Source organism: Sinocyclocheilus anshuiensis, unplaced genomic scaffold, assembly GCF_001515605.1.
Source record: "Sinocyclocheilus anshuiensis isolate Anshui unplaced genomic scaffold, SAMN03320099.WGS_v1.1 scaffold101, whole genome shotgun sequence".
NCBI classification, from domain to species: domain Eukaryota; kingdom Metazoa; phylum Chordata; class Actinopteri; order Cypriniformes; family Cyprinidae; genus Sinocyclocheilus; species Sinocyclocheilus anshuiensis.
This window is the reverse complement of record NW_015540892.1, coordinates 526,086-541,803: the sequence shown is the minus strand read 5'-3', so window position 1 is coordinate 541,803 and position 15,718 is coordinate 526,086. Positions and strand designations below refer to the sequence as shown.

At 43.6% G+C, this 15,718-nt stretch overlaps 1 protein-coding gene across 1 annotated transcript; it reads left to right on the top strand.

Annotated features, from left to right (window-relative positions):
* Nucleotides 1-12,634: 12,634 nt before the first annotated feature.
* Nucleotides 12,635-14,072, top strand: LOC107688879 (putative nuclease HARBI1). Its single transcript, XM_016486708.1, has 3 exons — nucleotides 12,635-12,670; nucleotides 12,938-13,650; nucleotides 13,739-14,072. The coding sequence occupies exons 1-3, from the start codon at nucleotides 12,635-12,637 to the stop codon at nucleotides 14,070-14,072; spliced, it is 1,083 nt and encodes a 360-aa protein (XP_016342194.1).
* The last annotated feature ends 1,646 nt before the right edge of the window (nucleotides 14,073-15,718 follow it).

Below are 15,718 nucleotides of genomic sequence, written 5' to 3'. Positions count from 1 at the left end.
GTATAATTCCCTCATCAGGGTCCAGCTCCGGGGATAGGATAAGGAGACGACTACTTCGAAGTACAGCCTTTCCTGCTTTAAGATGGTGCAACTCTACTGGAAAGCATTCAGATTGGATTCTCTGAAAGATTGTCATCTCTGCCTGACAATAGTCCTCTGCGGTCGAGGGCTCGTCTTGGTCCTCCGTCACTTGCACCTCCTGTGCTGCAGCCTCAACCATATCCTTCCAGGAAAGGTATGGTCGCCCTCCATGGGCCTCCTGTCTATCAGCTCTTGATATTGCTCCACATGAAGCCACCTTCTTATACTTTGTGATATCTGTTCTGAGATCTCTCCAGGTGAGATTGGCCATTCAGCAGGTCCCTTGCGGAGGAAAGATGGCCCTTGGCTCCAGCGATTAGGTATGGCTAATTCTGCCAAGGTCTTCCCACGGGTAACATCATCGGCCAGGTTCTGAGCAGGGTCAACATAGCGCCAGGTACTCTCCGCCGTAAGCTCCTGGATCTCCGCCACATGAGTGCCCATGAAAACCTTGAAGCGGCATGACTCCGACTGCAACCAGGTTAACACTGTCGTTGAGTCACTCCAAAGGATTGTCTTATCTGTCCTTACCGTCAGCTCTCTTTTGATCGTCTTTGCCAATTGGGCAGCAGTCAATGCACCACAAAGCTCGAGGTGAGGAATGGAATGTTGCCTCCGGGGTGCTACCCTGGACCTAGCCGCAAGGAATGCCAGATGGACTCGTCCCTGAACATCTTCTGTCCTGAGGTAGGAGACTGAGCCATAAACCCTTTCGGAGGCGTCACTGAATACGTGGATCTGCCTGGAAACAACCATCTGTTCCGTAAGGGCTGGAGCATAGAGTCGGGGTACGGAGATGCGTGGTAGCAGTTGTAACTCAGATTCCCATTCCCTCCATGCCTTCTGCAGGTCTTGAGGGATACATGGGTCATCCCAGTCACGAGGCTTGTCCCACATGCTCTGGACGATGAGCTTGGCCCAAGTCGTGTAAGGTGCAATAAATCCCAGGGGATCATATTGTCGGGCCAGTACCTTGTAGACATTTCTCATCGTCAGTGCTCCATACTCCAGAGGTCGGCTCTTGTAACCTAATGTGTCTAATCCCCAGTTCCAGCTGAGTCCGAGGGTTGGTTCCGACAGGCCAGGTTCATCATGGGAAAGCCATCGCTCCATGCTGTCGGATCTCGCCTCTGCAGGTAGATGTCGGAGTACATCAGGTATGTTGCAGGCCCACCGTCTGAGCTCAAATCCTCCGGAAGCTAGTACCTCCCTGAGCCGGTCCACCAGTTCTTTGGCCTCATTCGCGGTGAGCACATTCTGGAGGCAGTTATCCACATAAAAACAGCGCTCCACCGAATGCTGGATTCCTTCATCTGGCCCGCCATGATCTCTCGCATGCCTCTGGAGGGCGAAGGTGGCACAGCATGGTGAGCACGCAGTGCCAAATGGTAGAACCTGCCACTGGAAGACTTCAGGGGGGTTATCGCGCTTCATGTCCCGCCAGATGAACCTGAGGAGCGGCTGGTCTTCTGGTAAGAGCTGAACCTGGTGGAACATCCCTCTGATGTCTCCACTAACCGCCACCGCATGTTCCCTGAAGCGTAATAAAACTCCCAGAAGAGAGGCTCCCAGTGTTGGTCCAGGAAGGAGGGTGTCACTGAGGCTTCGGCCTTGGAATTGAAAGGAGCAGTTGAAGACTAAACAACTCTTCCCGTTATGACTTACCAAGTGATGCGGTATGTACCATGACTCATTGGTGGCTGAGGCTTCACCTGGGTCGATCCTCCTGACCGCGCCTGCTTCCAACAACTTCCGAATCGCTGCACAGTACTCTTCAGCTTGTAGAGGATCCCGGGCCAAGCGTCTCTCTAGACTCCTGAGGCTGGGTAGGATGGCTTCCTTGGGAGCTCTGAGTGGGGGAACGCCTTGCTTCCTTAGCAGGGGCGTGGCATATCTAAGGATACCTGCGACCTGTACTCGCCTCGTCCTGGCCTCCAAGTGCTCCAGCGCTTCCTTATCCTGCTTTGATCTCACTGCCAGTTTGCTACTCTGGTATGGCAGGATGTCCATCTTCCAGAGCTTCTCCACGTTCTGCATCAGCTCTGTCGTCTGGGATGAGACACCAGTGAGGAGACACTGCTGGATACTCGGGGCACACTGGGTAAGGTGTGCAGGTCCTTGGAGCGTCCATCCCAGCCTCGTGCGAATGGCCGCCGGACCTCCAGGAGGGCCCAGTCTCACCGGCTCGACAGGGGTAAGTAGATGGGGGTAGTCTGCACCAATCAGCACGAGCGGCTTGACATGTTCAAATGGCTCAAGGGGGAGGTCTGCTAGGTGTTTGTACCTCCTCTTCAGACTGGCGATGGGGTAGGAGTGGTCTGCTAGACCCAAGCGTTGTGAAGTGAAGGCCTCCACTATCTGGAACGTTCTCTTGGGATTAGTTTGGGATGAGATTTTGAATGAAACAGCGGCTCCCTTCAGGGTTTGAACTTCCTGTCGAATTGTGCGGAGAGCGAGATCTTCAGGCTTCTTATGCAGGCCCAGTTTGTCAACTGCCTCAGGGAGGAGCATTGTCCGCTTCGATCCATCGTCCAAAATCGCATAAGTGTCTAGTGTCCTGTCTCTGTTGCACAGGAGAACTCTGACAACTTTCAACAGAATCCGGGCATGGGACGATGATCTGTCTAGGTACAGAACTTCCGTACTGGTGCTTACAAGACAGCTTTCAGCTTTCGGTTGCTCAGCCTTGGGGCGTGCATTGACATCATGCAGTACCCTTAGATGCTTTCCTTGGCACACATCACAGAGCCTCTTGAGGTCACATTGCGCTGCTTGATGTGCTCTCCCACATCTCCAGCATCTCTTGTTGACTTTGATCCACTCTATGACCTCCACTCGGTTGAGTCTCTGAATAGCCGGACACTTATTGAGGAAGTGCTCTGTACCCTCGCAATACGGACAGTAGGGTTCCACTTTGCCTTTCCATCTCAGCGCGGATGAACTCTGACCTTCTTGTCTAGTTGCTTGGTTCGACGTATGGCTCTCAGCCCCATGTAGGACCGTAGCTACGGGCTTGCTGCGTCGCTTCTCGGCTCGGTAGCCAGACAGCCCTGGGGTGCGGATGTCAGTTGTGTTGTCATATCCTTGATACCATGACTTGTATCGAAGCCATTCTGCCAGGTCGAGCAGCGTATGAGTGTGTCCAGGACGGTGGAACATCATACGCCTGAAGTTCGCTCTCATCTCAGTTGGAAGCTTGGTAAGGAGACGGGCCACATGTGAGCCGCATCTCAGCTCGACTTCTCCGTCTGGGCCTAATGTCTGCAGCATACCTACAAGTGACTGTACGTGCAGAGAGAATATCTCGAAGGCTGCTATATCTCCTCTCTTAATCTCAGGCGAATCCATCACTGCAGCAATCCGCTTCAAGGCTACGTGGTGCGGCTGGCCAAACTTCTCAGTCAAGGCTGCCATGGTGTCCGTGTATGGCCTAGGTGAGTTAATGAAGGAGTCGGCAATGAGACAGGCCTCTTCAAGTTTCACGTGGTCCACAAGAATCTGATACTTGAAAAGCTCTGTAGCATCCGTGGGTAGCAGGTTCGACAGAGCTAATTTTAGACGAGAAAACTCCATTGGGTCGTTATGGATAAACAGAGGAATTTTCGGCGCCGGCCCTATATACTCTCCTCTTCCCTGATTCGCGGATACTGACGAGAACTGTCTGCCTCTGGCGGCATGCGGTCGGCTCATGTCAGGCCTAACTGGATGCTAAGTTAAGCATACCGCATTAGTGTGATACATACTGGGTTGCGGACGTGAGATGGGTGAACAGGGTCCAGGTCTCGGGGTTGAAGACAAGACATCATACTGTCCAGGACCTCGTCTAGGCTGAGGGGGGTTCAGGCTTCGAAGGGTCGCATGTGGACGAGTGTGGGCTGTTATGCTGGATGTCACACTGTCTCTCATGAGCTGTAACTCACTCATCATTCGGTCTATGACAATGACCACTCGCTGCTCCTCGACAGCTGCCGACTCTGGAGCGTAGTCGGAGGAAGGCCATGGCGGAGGGGGCAGCTGTCCGTCACCCCCCTCTTCCTCTGGCACTAACGAGTCATCTGTTAATGGAAGGGGGGGGGCATTGGCCATCGCTCAAAGGATTGATCGCGCTGCGCTGCTCCTTGCTCTTTGGCTGAGGCCGATAGTTCAAGCGGTTCCCTTCTAGTGTCATAAGGTGAGGCGAAACTGTACGGCATGCTCTCTCTGTGTAGCCCGCTTGGCTCAGCTCCCTCCTGAGTGTAGGGCATAGGGGTAGGTGGCCATCCTAGGCTTGTGTCATCATAGCTCTCCTCAGAGCTTGGTGAATAATCGTCATGTGCCTCGGGGGGGTCTACTCCACTTCACATGAGGCTGTGAGCTCCGATTCTCCTCTCTAGGCTGGTGTGGTGCTGGTCTGACACGTGATGGGCCACGTATCTTTGGTCGCACTGCACTGACCTCATAATCCTTCAGATAGGATGGCTGTCTTAACTGACGTTTGGGCCGAGTGGAGGGGGCCCACGATGCTTCATCACTCTGTTGCATACTCCCAGCACAACTACGATCCGGCTCGAAGGACCACAAATGTAGCGAAGAGCTACCTGATACTGTTAGGGCTAGCTTGAATTGCAGTGAACCAGGTGTGTCGGTCAGAACACCACAGAGGGAAGTATCAGTTTGAACAGGTTTATTTTCACAGATGCGATATGATCAACTCAGAGGGGGAGTCAGCCTTTACATGCACATCAGTCTGTGTCTACTAACAAGATGTGGACCAAGAAGCTTGAGGACTGCAGTGGACACAAAGTGGTTTAGGTGATAGAGACGAGGATGGACTCTGGGACCACTGCAAATGAGCATACACGGGTTGCTGAGAATGATGGGAGGCGTGAGCCAGTTAGAGGGGAAACTTAAGCACAGTCTTTAAAGAATCTTGTCTTCTTGAGAGGGCTGGGTGCTTATCAGTTGAAGCATGAAATGTATGATTGTGGTGGAGGGTGTGGTTTCTCTGAAAGAAACAAAAGCAATATAATGAAACCACCATTACAAGTATTATTATTCATATACAACTATAGGCTGCTCCCCTCTTACAGTAACATAATGATGTATAAACCCTTTGTGTGACAGTGCATCCACGATCATTATTTATCCACATGACTTATAACATTATAAACATTATAACTCCGAACATTGTGAATAAACAGATATGTTACAAGAATAGCATGTAGATAATAGCATTACCATGCAACATCGGACAGCTAATAACTGCGTCATCATTGATAAAGCAAGCATCAATCAGTTAACGAGGATTCGTACTCACTCGTATAGGACGCACTCAACACAAGATACATTCAAACTGAGGCTGATATGAACAATGATGCATGTCTCCCGATCACTAGCAGCAGCGGAGGCAGTCTGCCGATCTCCGAGTAATGAACAGTGTCTCTTCCGGCTATCCGCGTTACATAATAAAAGTCCCCATTCTGGCTAGCACAACAGCGCTCTGACACTCTCTCTATCACCTTTTGCACATTACTCATTAAGAGAATAGGGACAACCCTTTAGACCATGCGCCGTCTTTGTCATGCATTTTCCCGTCGTTAAACTAGCAAAAGTGGATTTGGACGTGCACCTGCGCCATGAGCTTTAGACCATGCACTTAGATCATTAAAATAGGGCCCAGAGTGTATCTGAATGGATGATTATTTGCACAATGTAAGGATTCATTAAAAAGTCTGTTAGTTTGATAATATGCATAAGCATTGTTTTCTTTCTCAGTTTTGCACTTGCTTTGCAGACAGTCCAGATTCAAAGCCCAAAATATGGGTCTCTACCATGATGTTACAGAAGATGCAAAACGAATCTAGTGGCTGTTCAAATCCCCCTCCTCTCTCAGGGGGTCGACCCCTCATGTATCACCCTGTGAGTTTTTTTGCTTTTCATACCAAATTCATTATCCTCACAGTGCCAATATGTGTTTTTATTAAGCTGAACTCAATGAACCATACAAATAAAGGTTGCTCATTGATGGTGCCCATATGAATTTGAAGGATCTGTCACTAAAGTAAGTAGATCCTTTTGCACAGTGGGTGAGGTGGAGGAAGATCTTGACATCATTGAGCCTGCTCGAGCCCTGGATGTCCAGCCAGCGTCCGCTCCAGCTTTTTTTTATTTTTTATATTGACCCCTAAACCTGTGACTATGCCTACCATGGACCCCAAGCTTACACACACGGCTGCCATGGACCACTGAACATGTTTTATCATTGTTCTGTACGTTGGAGGAGTTGGGCAGGGGGATATTGTAGGCTCGGTGCCACAATGAGGGCTTTAACAACATCCCAATATTTAACTAAAAGAACAGTAAACTTACATATGAACATACAAATTAATGCCATTATATAGACTTATACAGAAACACACAGAACATCTGGGCAACAAGACGTGGCATCAGTAGCTGATGCTATGGGGAAAACTCTTTCTCCAGAAATACTGAAGCCGTACTGAATGACACTAATGTCCTACATTGGCCAATAATGTTCAAGCCCACAAAGACTGTTCTATATATAGCAGCACTGAGCTTCATTGCCTCAGAAACTTTCAACTGAAAAGAGCAGTGATCTACAGACTCTGAGCTGAAAGTACCACGGCAAACTGCAATTTCTCATTACCTCCTCTCAGGGAACCAAGAATGCACCGGCGTCCTCAGGTTAAGCACACACAGCTGCTGCACCGGTAGATGCACTGGCGTCCTCAGGCCACACAGCTGCTGTAAGTTGACTTTGCTAATTCACCTAGCCTATGTGGAGGTGATGTTGCATGATGGGAGGATGGAGGCAGCCCCAGCACCCTCATTTTAGCAGTTCTTGGTAGCGGACCTAGTGAAACACATGCGTATGCAACTTGGCAGTTGGCACTTGTATAAAAGGCAAAATGGATATGTTCATACTGCAGGCAAATCTGGCACAAAAATCTTTTTGTTTGTTTGTTTTTTGCTCACGTGACTCAGATCTGTTTTTGTCATGACAGTGTGAACAGCACAAACCACATGGAATCTGATCTTTTCAATTCTGATTTGTGCCACTTCCATATGTCATACTAAATCAGATGTTTTCAAGGTTGGATGTTTTGCAATGTGACCGCAGTGTGAACAGTTATGTCGGAATTCATGCGACTTTTATGTCACTCTAGATCGACATTCATCATAATTCTGTGCTGCCGGGAGACACTTCAGAGATTTTACATATCCAAAGTTATCAAGACAGTTGCAAAAAGTAATCAGTGGAAGTGTGATGTGTCAGAAAAATTCATAAGTATTACAGTGACAATGCTAATTACAAGCAAAACATGAGGGCTTGTATCATAAAAGTTTCAAAACTCTGCTGTCTTTTGTCACATCCTTGTCTTTATTTTTCATATTGCCTGCGCATAATTTTGCTGGTTTCTGCAGCAGATCACACTATAAATAAATGCAAAATCGTTTACTTATTGCCAAAATATAGTGTTGCCAGATCCAGTTTTCCCGTGGAATTGGGCTACTTTTTTCATTGTTACTGCGGGTTGTTTTTCAAATTCGTGGGTTGACGCGACCCCACTAAAGCAATATTTACCCCCAGAGGTGGACAATACTCAACTCCATTACTTGAGTGAAAGTACAGATACTGCTGGTCAAATATTACTTCATTACAAGTAAAAGTTGTAAAGACAGATTTTTACTTAAGTAAAAGTACAGAAGTACTTGCTTTTAACAGTACTTAAGTACCAAAAATACATTTACTTTTTTATGGCAATGCACTGTTTTATTGTTGTACGTAATAATTGCAATACCTCTGAAGCAACTTAGAATACATTACACCTACTGAATACACTGACTAGCTTGTAGTATCTTTGAAATAAAGAGCTTTTAGAATGTTAAAAACCTATGGGGAAAAAAAACAAAACAAAAATAAATAAATAGATAAATAAATAAACATTTAACACCCCCACAAAACCAGGATGGTAGTGATCTCACACAGCTCTGACAGTGTGTGCACACATCTATGTGTAGCCATTCAATCACATTTGAACAGAGTGGACAGTGAAATCCTGTAAATACAGAGTGATAAGGAAGAAACAAAATCAAACCTGCTTTAAAACCCAGCAACACAACTGTAGCTGTATAACTTTACAACAGCAACACTGCTTTAACAAAAAAGCAAAACAGCAACAGACTTATTTGCCATCAAAACAAACATTTTAAAAATGCTGTCTAATCACTCTCGCGGTACTTTGATATCACACACAGAACGTCTGTGCAGTGCTGCTTCAAGTCCAACACCTATTGTGTTTTATTAGGAGATGCACATCAGTTATTCTTTGGCTTTATAGGTAATATTTTCACTTACATAATTTAGCAAAATCAGACAATATTGTGTCTAATATATACCACAATATTAACTTCTTATTATTGAATTGTTGTAAATAAATATCACATTTGCAGCTGGTCAGTGTTCAAAAAATGCTGGGACATCACTTCATGTAGCCCTACAAGAGTGATTACTGATAAACTGTCTGAAAAAAAAGAAAGTCAAGTTTTAGAGAAGAAAAAAATCACTCACTGACTTTCAAAACTGCTACATAGTAACGACTTTCTACTTCGAGGACCTTCATAGAAATGTAGTGGAGTGAAAAGTACAATATTTGTCTTTCAAATGTAGTGAAGTTAAAGTCATAAGTTCCCAGAAAAAATAATACTCAAGTAAAGTACCAATATTTAAAAAGTGTACTTAAGTACAATACTCAAGTAAATGTACTTAGTTACTGTCCGCCTCTTTACCCGCCAGATCATGATTGGGCTAGTTTTGAGAAGCAATTGGGTGGATTTTGTTGAGAAAACCTGGAAACCCTGTTTGTATCGTTCTTTTGCGCATGCAGGTGAGTTCAGTACCATGATCTGTTCACACTGTAAATCTGATATTGGCCACATTTAAAACAACAATGTCAACAGCTATACTAAAAAATCAGATCAAAGAAAAAATTGAGCTTCAAAAAAATGGAATTGAGCACTAAGGCTCGCAGTGTGAACGTAGCCAATGACTGACATGGGGCAATTTACCAGGCCATTGTGTCACGTTCCACACCAACAGGTGAATGCTAAGCAAATGTCAGAAACCTTCTGTGATGAGAGGCTGAACATGAAAGAAATGTTTCAGATCCACTGACATAATCCAGTCCCTCTGCTTAATCATGTGTGAGAGTCTGTTACAGGTCTGTTATGCACCTTGACAGTGCATGATTCAGCAGTCACAGATTCAAGATGCACAACTTGAAAACCGAATCAAAAGGGGACTCATGGTTGATGACTGGGGAGAGCCTGCAGAGTAGGAGGAGATCACCATGATCTTCGGAGTCTAAAGCCTCGTGCACACCGGGACGATTATTTTCGACGCGTCTTGTGTGTTCATACGCAAGCGATTTTCACTGGTGATGAGCCAAGTGGAGATGCAAATTCACTCCCTGACATTAGATGGCGCTTAATGAAAAATACCCCAGTACACATCGAATCCTATTTGATCTGCAATTCCTCTCCATAACAACTCCCTCTTATCGAGATTTTTGTAGTCGCTGTCACGTTTGAGCGACACCGATGAGACCAGCAGCTCTACATTCATCTTGCCTCGGTGCTTCTTCTTTGTGTACTTACTTCCTTTCCATCATTAGGTATCAGTGTGTGCTCAGTTTAATAAAACTGTAATCAGCACGATCTTGAAGTCTAGAGTTTTTGCTTCAAAATTATGTGAAAATCATCTTACTCATTTACAGAAAACAATATATTTATTTAAATTTTCTAAGACACTTTTTGTTTAGAAAAGGTATATGCGAGGAGGCGTGAATGTTCATGCATAATGCTGTGATTCACACCTGAGAAGACAAAGGCCTGCATAATGAGCTGCATAATGAGCCTTTCAGTCAGGTGTGTGACTGAGAGGGAATTGCTACAAGAAAGAATGTAAGGAAAAAATAAATTTATATATTTTTTGTTTGTAGTTTATTTAGAATACATATAACTATCACATAAAATAACTCATGGGAGTGTGTGCTTCACATGGTCTTAGCTGTGGTCCAGGTTCCTGTGCAGGCAGGAATCTCAGAGCCTGTAGAACATGTCAATGGCAGTCTCTGTTTTCCATGACCGAGTGGGCTGCTTTGCTTTGGCTAGAATGCCAATAACAAAGAAACTACATTTTAACACTATCAACCACAAATAATATTACCATATAGTCTAGGCATAATAAAAGTACAATTACTATACTGTGCACTTACTCAGTATGATTTCCAGCGAACTCAAAACTGAAGATACGTGTGCCTTTCTTGTGCAATGCCAGTGATGCAGCCACAGTCCTAAACGAAAATGTAAACAGTTAGAACATTAAAAAAAAACTTCCTGGCGTTGTGAGACATATATGCAGTGAATGAATCTTCATAATGTTTCACTTGATTATACATTTAGTCAGGAATCATGGTTTGGAAAAAGTAACTAGTAAAATATGTAAGTTATGTCACAGTAACACAATACAACTAATGCAAGTAGGCTAATAAAAAAGACTTACTAGTGTAAATGATATCCTCCACTGAATATCAAGCCGGCGTGTTCTTCTGAGGAAAATCCAAAGCTTTATTTCTCTCAGCGCGTCTTCTTCCAGAAGCGAAGTAGCCGTTTACATGCGGGCGTTTACATGCGCGCGTCTCACGTGGACGATTGTAATATCAAAATGCGCACTCGGCCCGTGGGCGTGGTCACATTAGCGATAATGAAGGCCAACGGCCAAGACTTGCCATCGCGTTGGTTTCATACTGATTACTTTTTTCTATAGATATATCTCTCATGTGTGTGTGTCAAATATTCGCTGAGTTTCAGTTCATTTTAGTGAGGCATTTCAAACAGATATGCGCGGAGAATGAGACGGCTTAAAGCACACCGTTTATTTTCTTTATTTTGCAAAAGCACAATGTTTTGTTGATATTGTAAGTGTACACAAATAAAAGTAGACCCTTTACAGATTTAAATGCTGTATTACTCTTATATGTACGGTCAAGTATGAAGGAGCATTTTAAGTTCTTTTCGCTGTCATCATTCAAATCTGCAAGTGGTGCCGCTGGCGCCACCGTCGACCCCAGGAGTCGACGCTTTTACGCCTGCCGTTTTGTACGCTGGTGTGCACACTCACAATGGCGCCCTTTGTTTAGTCACTAGGCGTTAAACGTCGGCGATAATCGCGAGCGATATTCGTTCCGGTGTGCACAAGCCTTAAGACCATCCACTTTTACCTCAGCACTCCAAGCTCCTTGGCCTTATATTTACCTTTGGCTCTACTGCAAAACTCTTTGATTCCTTGGCTTCATTTACTCCATCATGATCCTTCATCCTCCCAACTTTACTGTGATGCCTCGTCCTTCTAATCTCATCATGGTTTGTTGATATCTGGCTCCACTAAGGAGTTTTAGACCTGCACCTTGGCCCTTCATCTCTTTGGCTCCACCATGGATTCCCCCTCTCTTTGGCTCCACTATAATCCGCGGTTCCCCTTGATCCACCTTGGTCCTCTGTTCCTGCAGCGTTACTCTGGTATTTCATTCCACCAGCTTTGTCTCCACCCATGTCAAATTAATCCTTTGTTCATAATGCCCTCTGTTTTAATTAATTATTGGTGGTTCCTATCCTAACACATTGCGTCTTTTTTAGTAGCTGTTTTGCTTTCCCATGGACTTTTTCTTTTTTGTGATATCCTACTCTCATGTACTTCATATAGAACAAAAGCTGAACCATGACTTATACAATAATTATACAATAATAAGTATAATTTTTTATTTTTAACTAAATTAGCCTATAAAAATTTAACAAATAATCAGATATATTACTGTAGTGATACTGTTGTAGGCTACTGTAAAATAAAAATATATATATTTATTTTATTTTAAGTAAAATTATAATAATAATATGTATGGCTGTTTTCATTTCTTTTATTTCCAATGTTATTGTTTTTTATTTGTGTCATTCAGGCTTCAAGCACTGAAGAAAGAAGCTCTTTTGCATTGCCCTTTTTTTTTTTTACGTGGTTAAACATTGCCCGTCTCCAACGAATGACATTGAATCAAGTAGGCCAGTGAATCACTATTTTAGGACATTTAAAGGTGGGCTAAGTGATTTCTGGTAGCCAATATTGATATTTCAAATCACCAAAACAAACACGCCCCTACATCCAAACGGGTCTTGCCCCTATTTTGATAGCTCCGCCTCACACATGCGTATGCATCCCAGGCAACGATTAGTTCTGTGAAACAAAGCAAAACCAATGTTACACTGTGTCTACACCTGACGCGACAAAATACTATAGAACTCATTGGCTGCATCCGAAAACTTAGGCGGCTGACTTGCTGCCGTATGAGGCAATGACTTCAAAGGCAGCGTTTTTGCACGAAGGCACCTCAGTTATGTATTAACTCTATGAAGACCTTGATGAACTCGCCCGCCAAAGGTCTGTGCACAGGAGGAGAAGGTTGAGAATGGCAGCTACTTTTTAAGGAGGATAATGTTGAGAATGGCAGCTACTTTTTACTTAAATAGAAGCACAGAGGTAAGTCTTAATTGAAGGTTAGGTAATTGTTCTCATTTTCAAAAATAAACTAATATTATAAACAGCAATACTGTTTATTTTATTTTATTATTACAGTATTACTGTTCATTATTGTATATATTTTCAATATCCCCTAGGCAATTATTATATAAAAATTACACAGTAGCAAGTGTTAGATTTAAAAAATATTTTATTAAACATAATTATTATACATATTATACATTCCCAAATGAGCAGTTTTTCAGTTTTATTAACTATTCCCAACAGAGCTTGCCAGTTTATTCCATCTGCAACCAAACAGTCTCACTCCTACACATCTTTTTTGAAGGGGGTGACACACGGCCTGATTTCCGGCTGAGTCGTGCGTCCATTACAGCCCTTCTCCAGCTCCTGGACCAGAGGCGGGTTCATGGGTGGGGTCCAACCATTGAACTACTGGTCTTCCTTTTCTGGCTGGCCAGTGGAAGCTCCTACCGTGTGGTGTCCAGGGCGTTTGACATGCCCACATCCACTGTTCACCAGCTCATCCATCGAGTGGCAGGGGCAATGACACGTCTGACACCACATGTGATAAGTGTCCCAAACACCTTGGATGCACAAAGGGAGGTGGGTGAGGGTTTCAGGCAGCTGGCAGGGCATCCAGCTTTCCAATGGTCAATGGGTGCAATTGATGGATGTCACATCCGGATCAAAGCACCTGGAGTGCCCCATGCTCAGTGCTACAGAAACCGCAAACTGTTTCCCTCAATCCAGCTGCAGGCTGTATGTGACCACAAAGCCAAGTTTATTGATGTCTTTGTTGGCTTTCCTGGCTCTGTGTACGACTCCAGAGTCCTCCGACACAGCCCCCTGTATCGCAGTGGGGCATATCCATCACCAGGACACTTCCTCCTGGGTGATGGAGGCTACCCCTGTTTGGAGAGGCCCATTGCCATGTTGACACCCTTCAAGCAGCCTGTAAGAGGAGTGGCACAACAGAGGTTTGGAAAAAGATTAAAATAAAATTAAGCATCATTACGTTTCTTATATTTAAATTGTATTTAAATAATCACTTTGGGGGCTTTACAGGTTTAATGCTCATCATGCCAAAGCCCGCTCAGTCATTGAGCGAGCATTTGGCATCATGAAGGCCAGGTGGAGGGCCATCTTCTTCCACGCCCTGGAGGTTGATACTTCATTCGTCCCAGATGTTGTGTTGGCATGCACCATACTGCATAACATCTGTATTGGCAATGACGACATTATGGCAGTAGAAGAAGAGCAACCTCAGCAAGAAGAAGAAGAAGAAGAAGTGGCTGGGGAGACTACAAATGGAAGTGCTCTGCGTGAACGCATTGCTGCACAACTGTCCGCCCTGCAGGATCATGTTGTTGATCATGATTACCATGTACAATATAATTAAACGTATAAATACAAACAAGATTGATCTTACCTTTTATCTTCATTTCACATGTCTGACCACCTTGTTATTATTGTATTTGTTTTTATGTTATTGCCTTTGTATGTTCTATATTCTTGTCCAACACATTCAATACTCACATCACACATCAATGTAGAATAAAGCAGTTTTTATAAAGTTACTGATATGACTGGTGTCTTCATCTCATGTGAGTATACATAAGTTTTAACCATGAGGTTGTCACCTAGAGATGACCTTTATCACCTAGACATGATCTCTACGGCCCTGAAAATTAATGTTTGTTGTTGTCCACTCGCATTATTGACAAACTATTCTCTGTTTGCCACTGTAAAGCTGCTTTGATACAATCTGTATTGTATAAAGCACTATACAAAATAAAGGTGACTTGACTTGACATGAGTAAGTATTGAATTAATTAGAACATATTTAAATTAAATTAAACCTATTGAGATTGGAAACTCAGAAAATAAAACCTTGCCATCTCAATTTAAGTATATTTATTCCCAAATTCTCTCAACTTACTGTTATACCAAAACAAAACCACTGCAGTACTAACACAGGTAAACAAACTTATTTTAACATAACTTAAATACATAACTTGAATACATAAAAAAATATATATACAATTTCGTTTTTCTTAACAAGAGTCTCAAGTAAATTGAGAAGTCTGTTGGCCCTCTCATCTGCAGCCTTTTGTCTGGCTTCTTCCCTGGCTTCCTCTCTGGCCATTTCCTCCCTGAACATTTCAATGAGGCTCCTCTTTTTCATTGAGGGGCAAGAGAGAGGCATTTGAAGGCCCCGGCTCACCACAGGTGGAAGAGGCCTGGGACATTGAGGCAAACAGCACTGGAGGAGTAACTGAATGCTTCTGACCCAAAGCCTCATCCATTAGGGTGAACCAGGGCCATGATGCAGCTGTATCCTCTTCCTTGTCCACCCCTGAACCAGTTGGTGGGTTTTTCAGCTCCTACAGAAAAAAATATATTTTTTATATAAACTGTAGAATGCATGTAAAAATATGTAACAAGAATATGTATAAAACATACCTTATATTTCTTTTATATGTTGTCCCACTTCTTCCGGGCTTGTTGTGGTCTTACTTTTCCCTCCAGTCCAATTGTCTGAAGCACTTTTCTTGAGAAAATTCAGTGAGATTAAAAGTTTAAAAACATACGGATAACCTATCACTGTAAAGCATACATTATTAACTCACATAGGAAATATTAAATAATATAAGCTTTGAGTTACACGTCTGTACATTACACTATAGGACAATGGTAAATCGTACAGAAAAAGCTTAAGCATTTAGACCAGTGATTCCCAACCTTTTTTTAGTCGTGTCACCCTTTGGAAATTTTAACAAACTTGTGGCACCCTAAAAAAGTAATGTTGTCACAATATTTGAATTTCTAACTTCGATATGATAATTTGAAAAGTATAGATATTCGGTACAACAGGGAAGAACTGCAGAATATAATGTCATACAGATATTTTTAATATTATTTAAAAAAAATTGTCCATCAATGGTGGCAATCAGTAGGTTAATTTCTAATGAAGAGACCAATTTATATGACAGATTTTAATGTAGGCTTTTATACATATGTAAACATTATTTAATTACCATTATA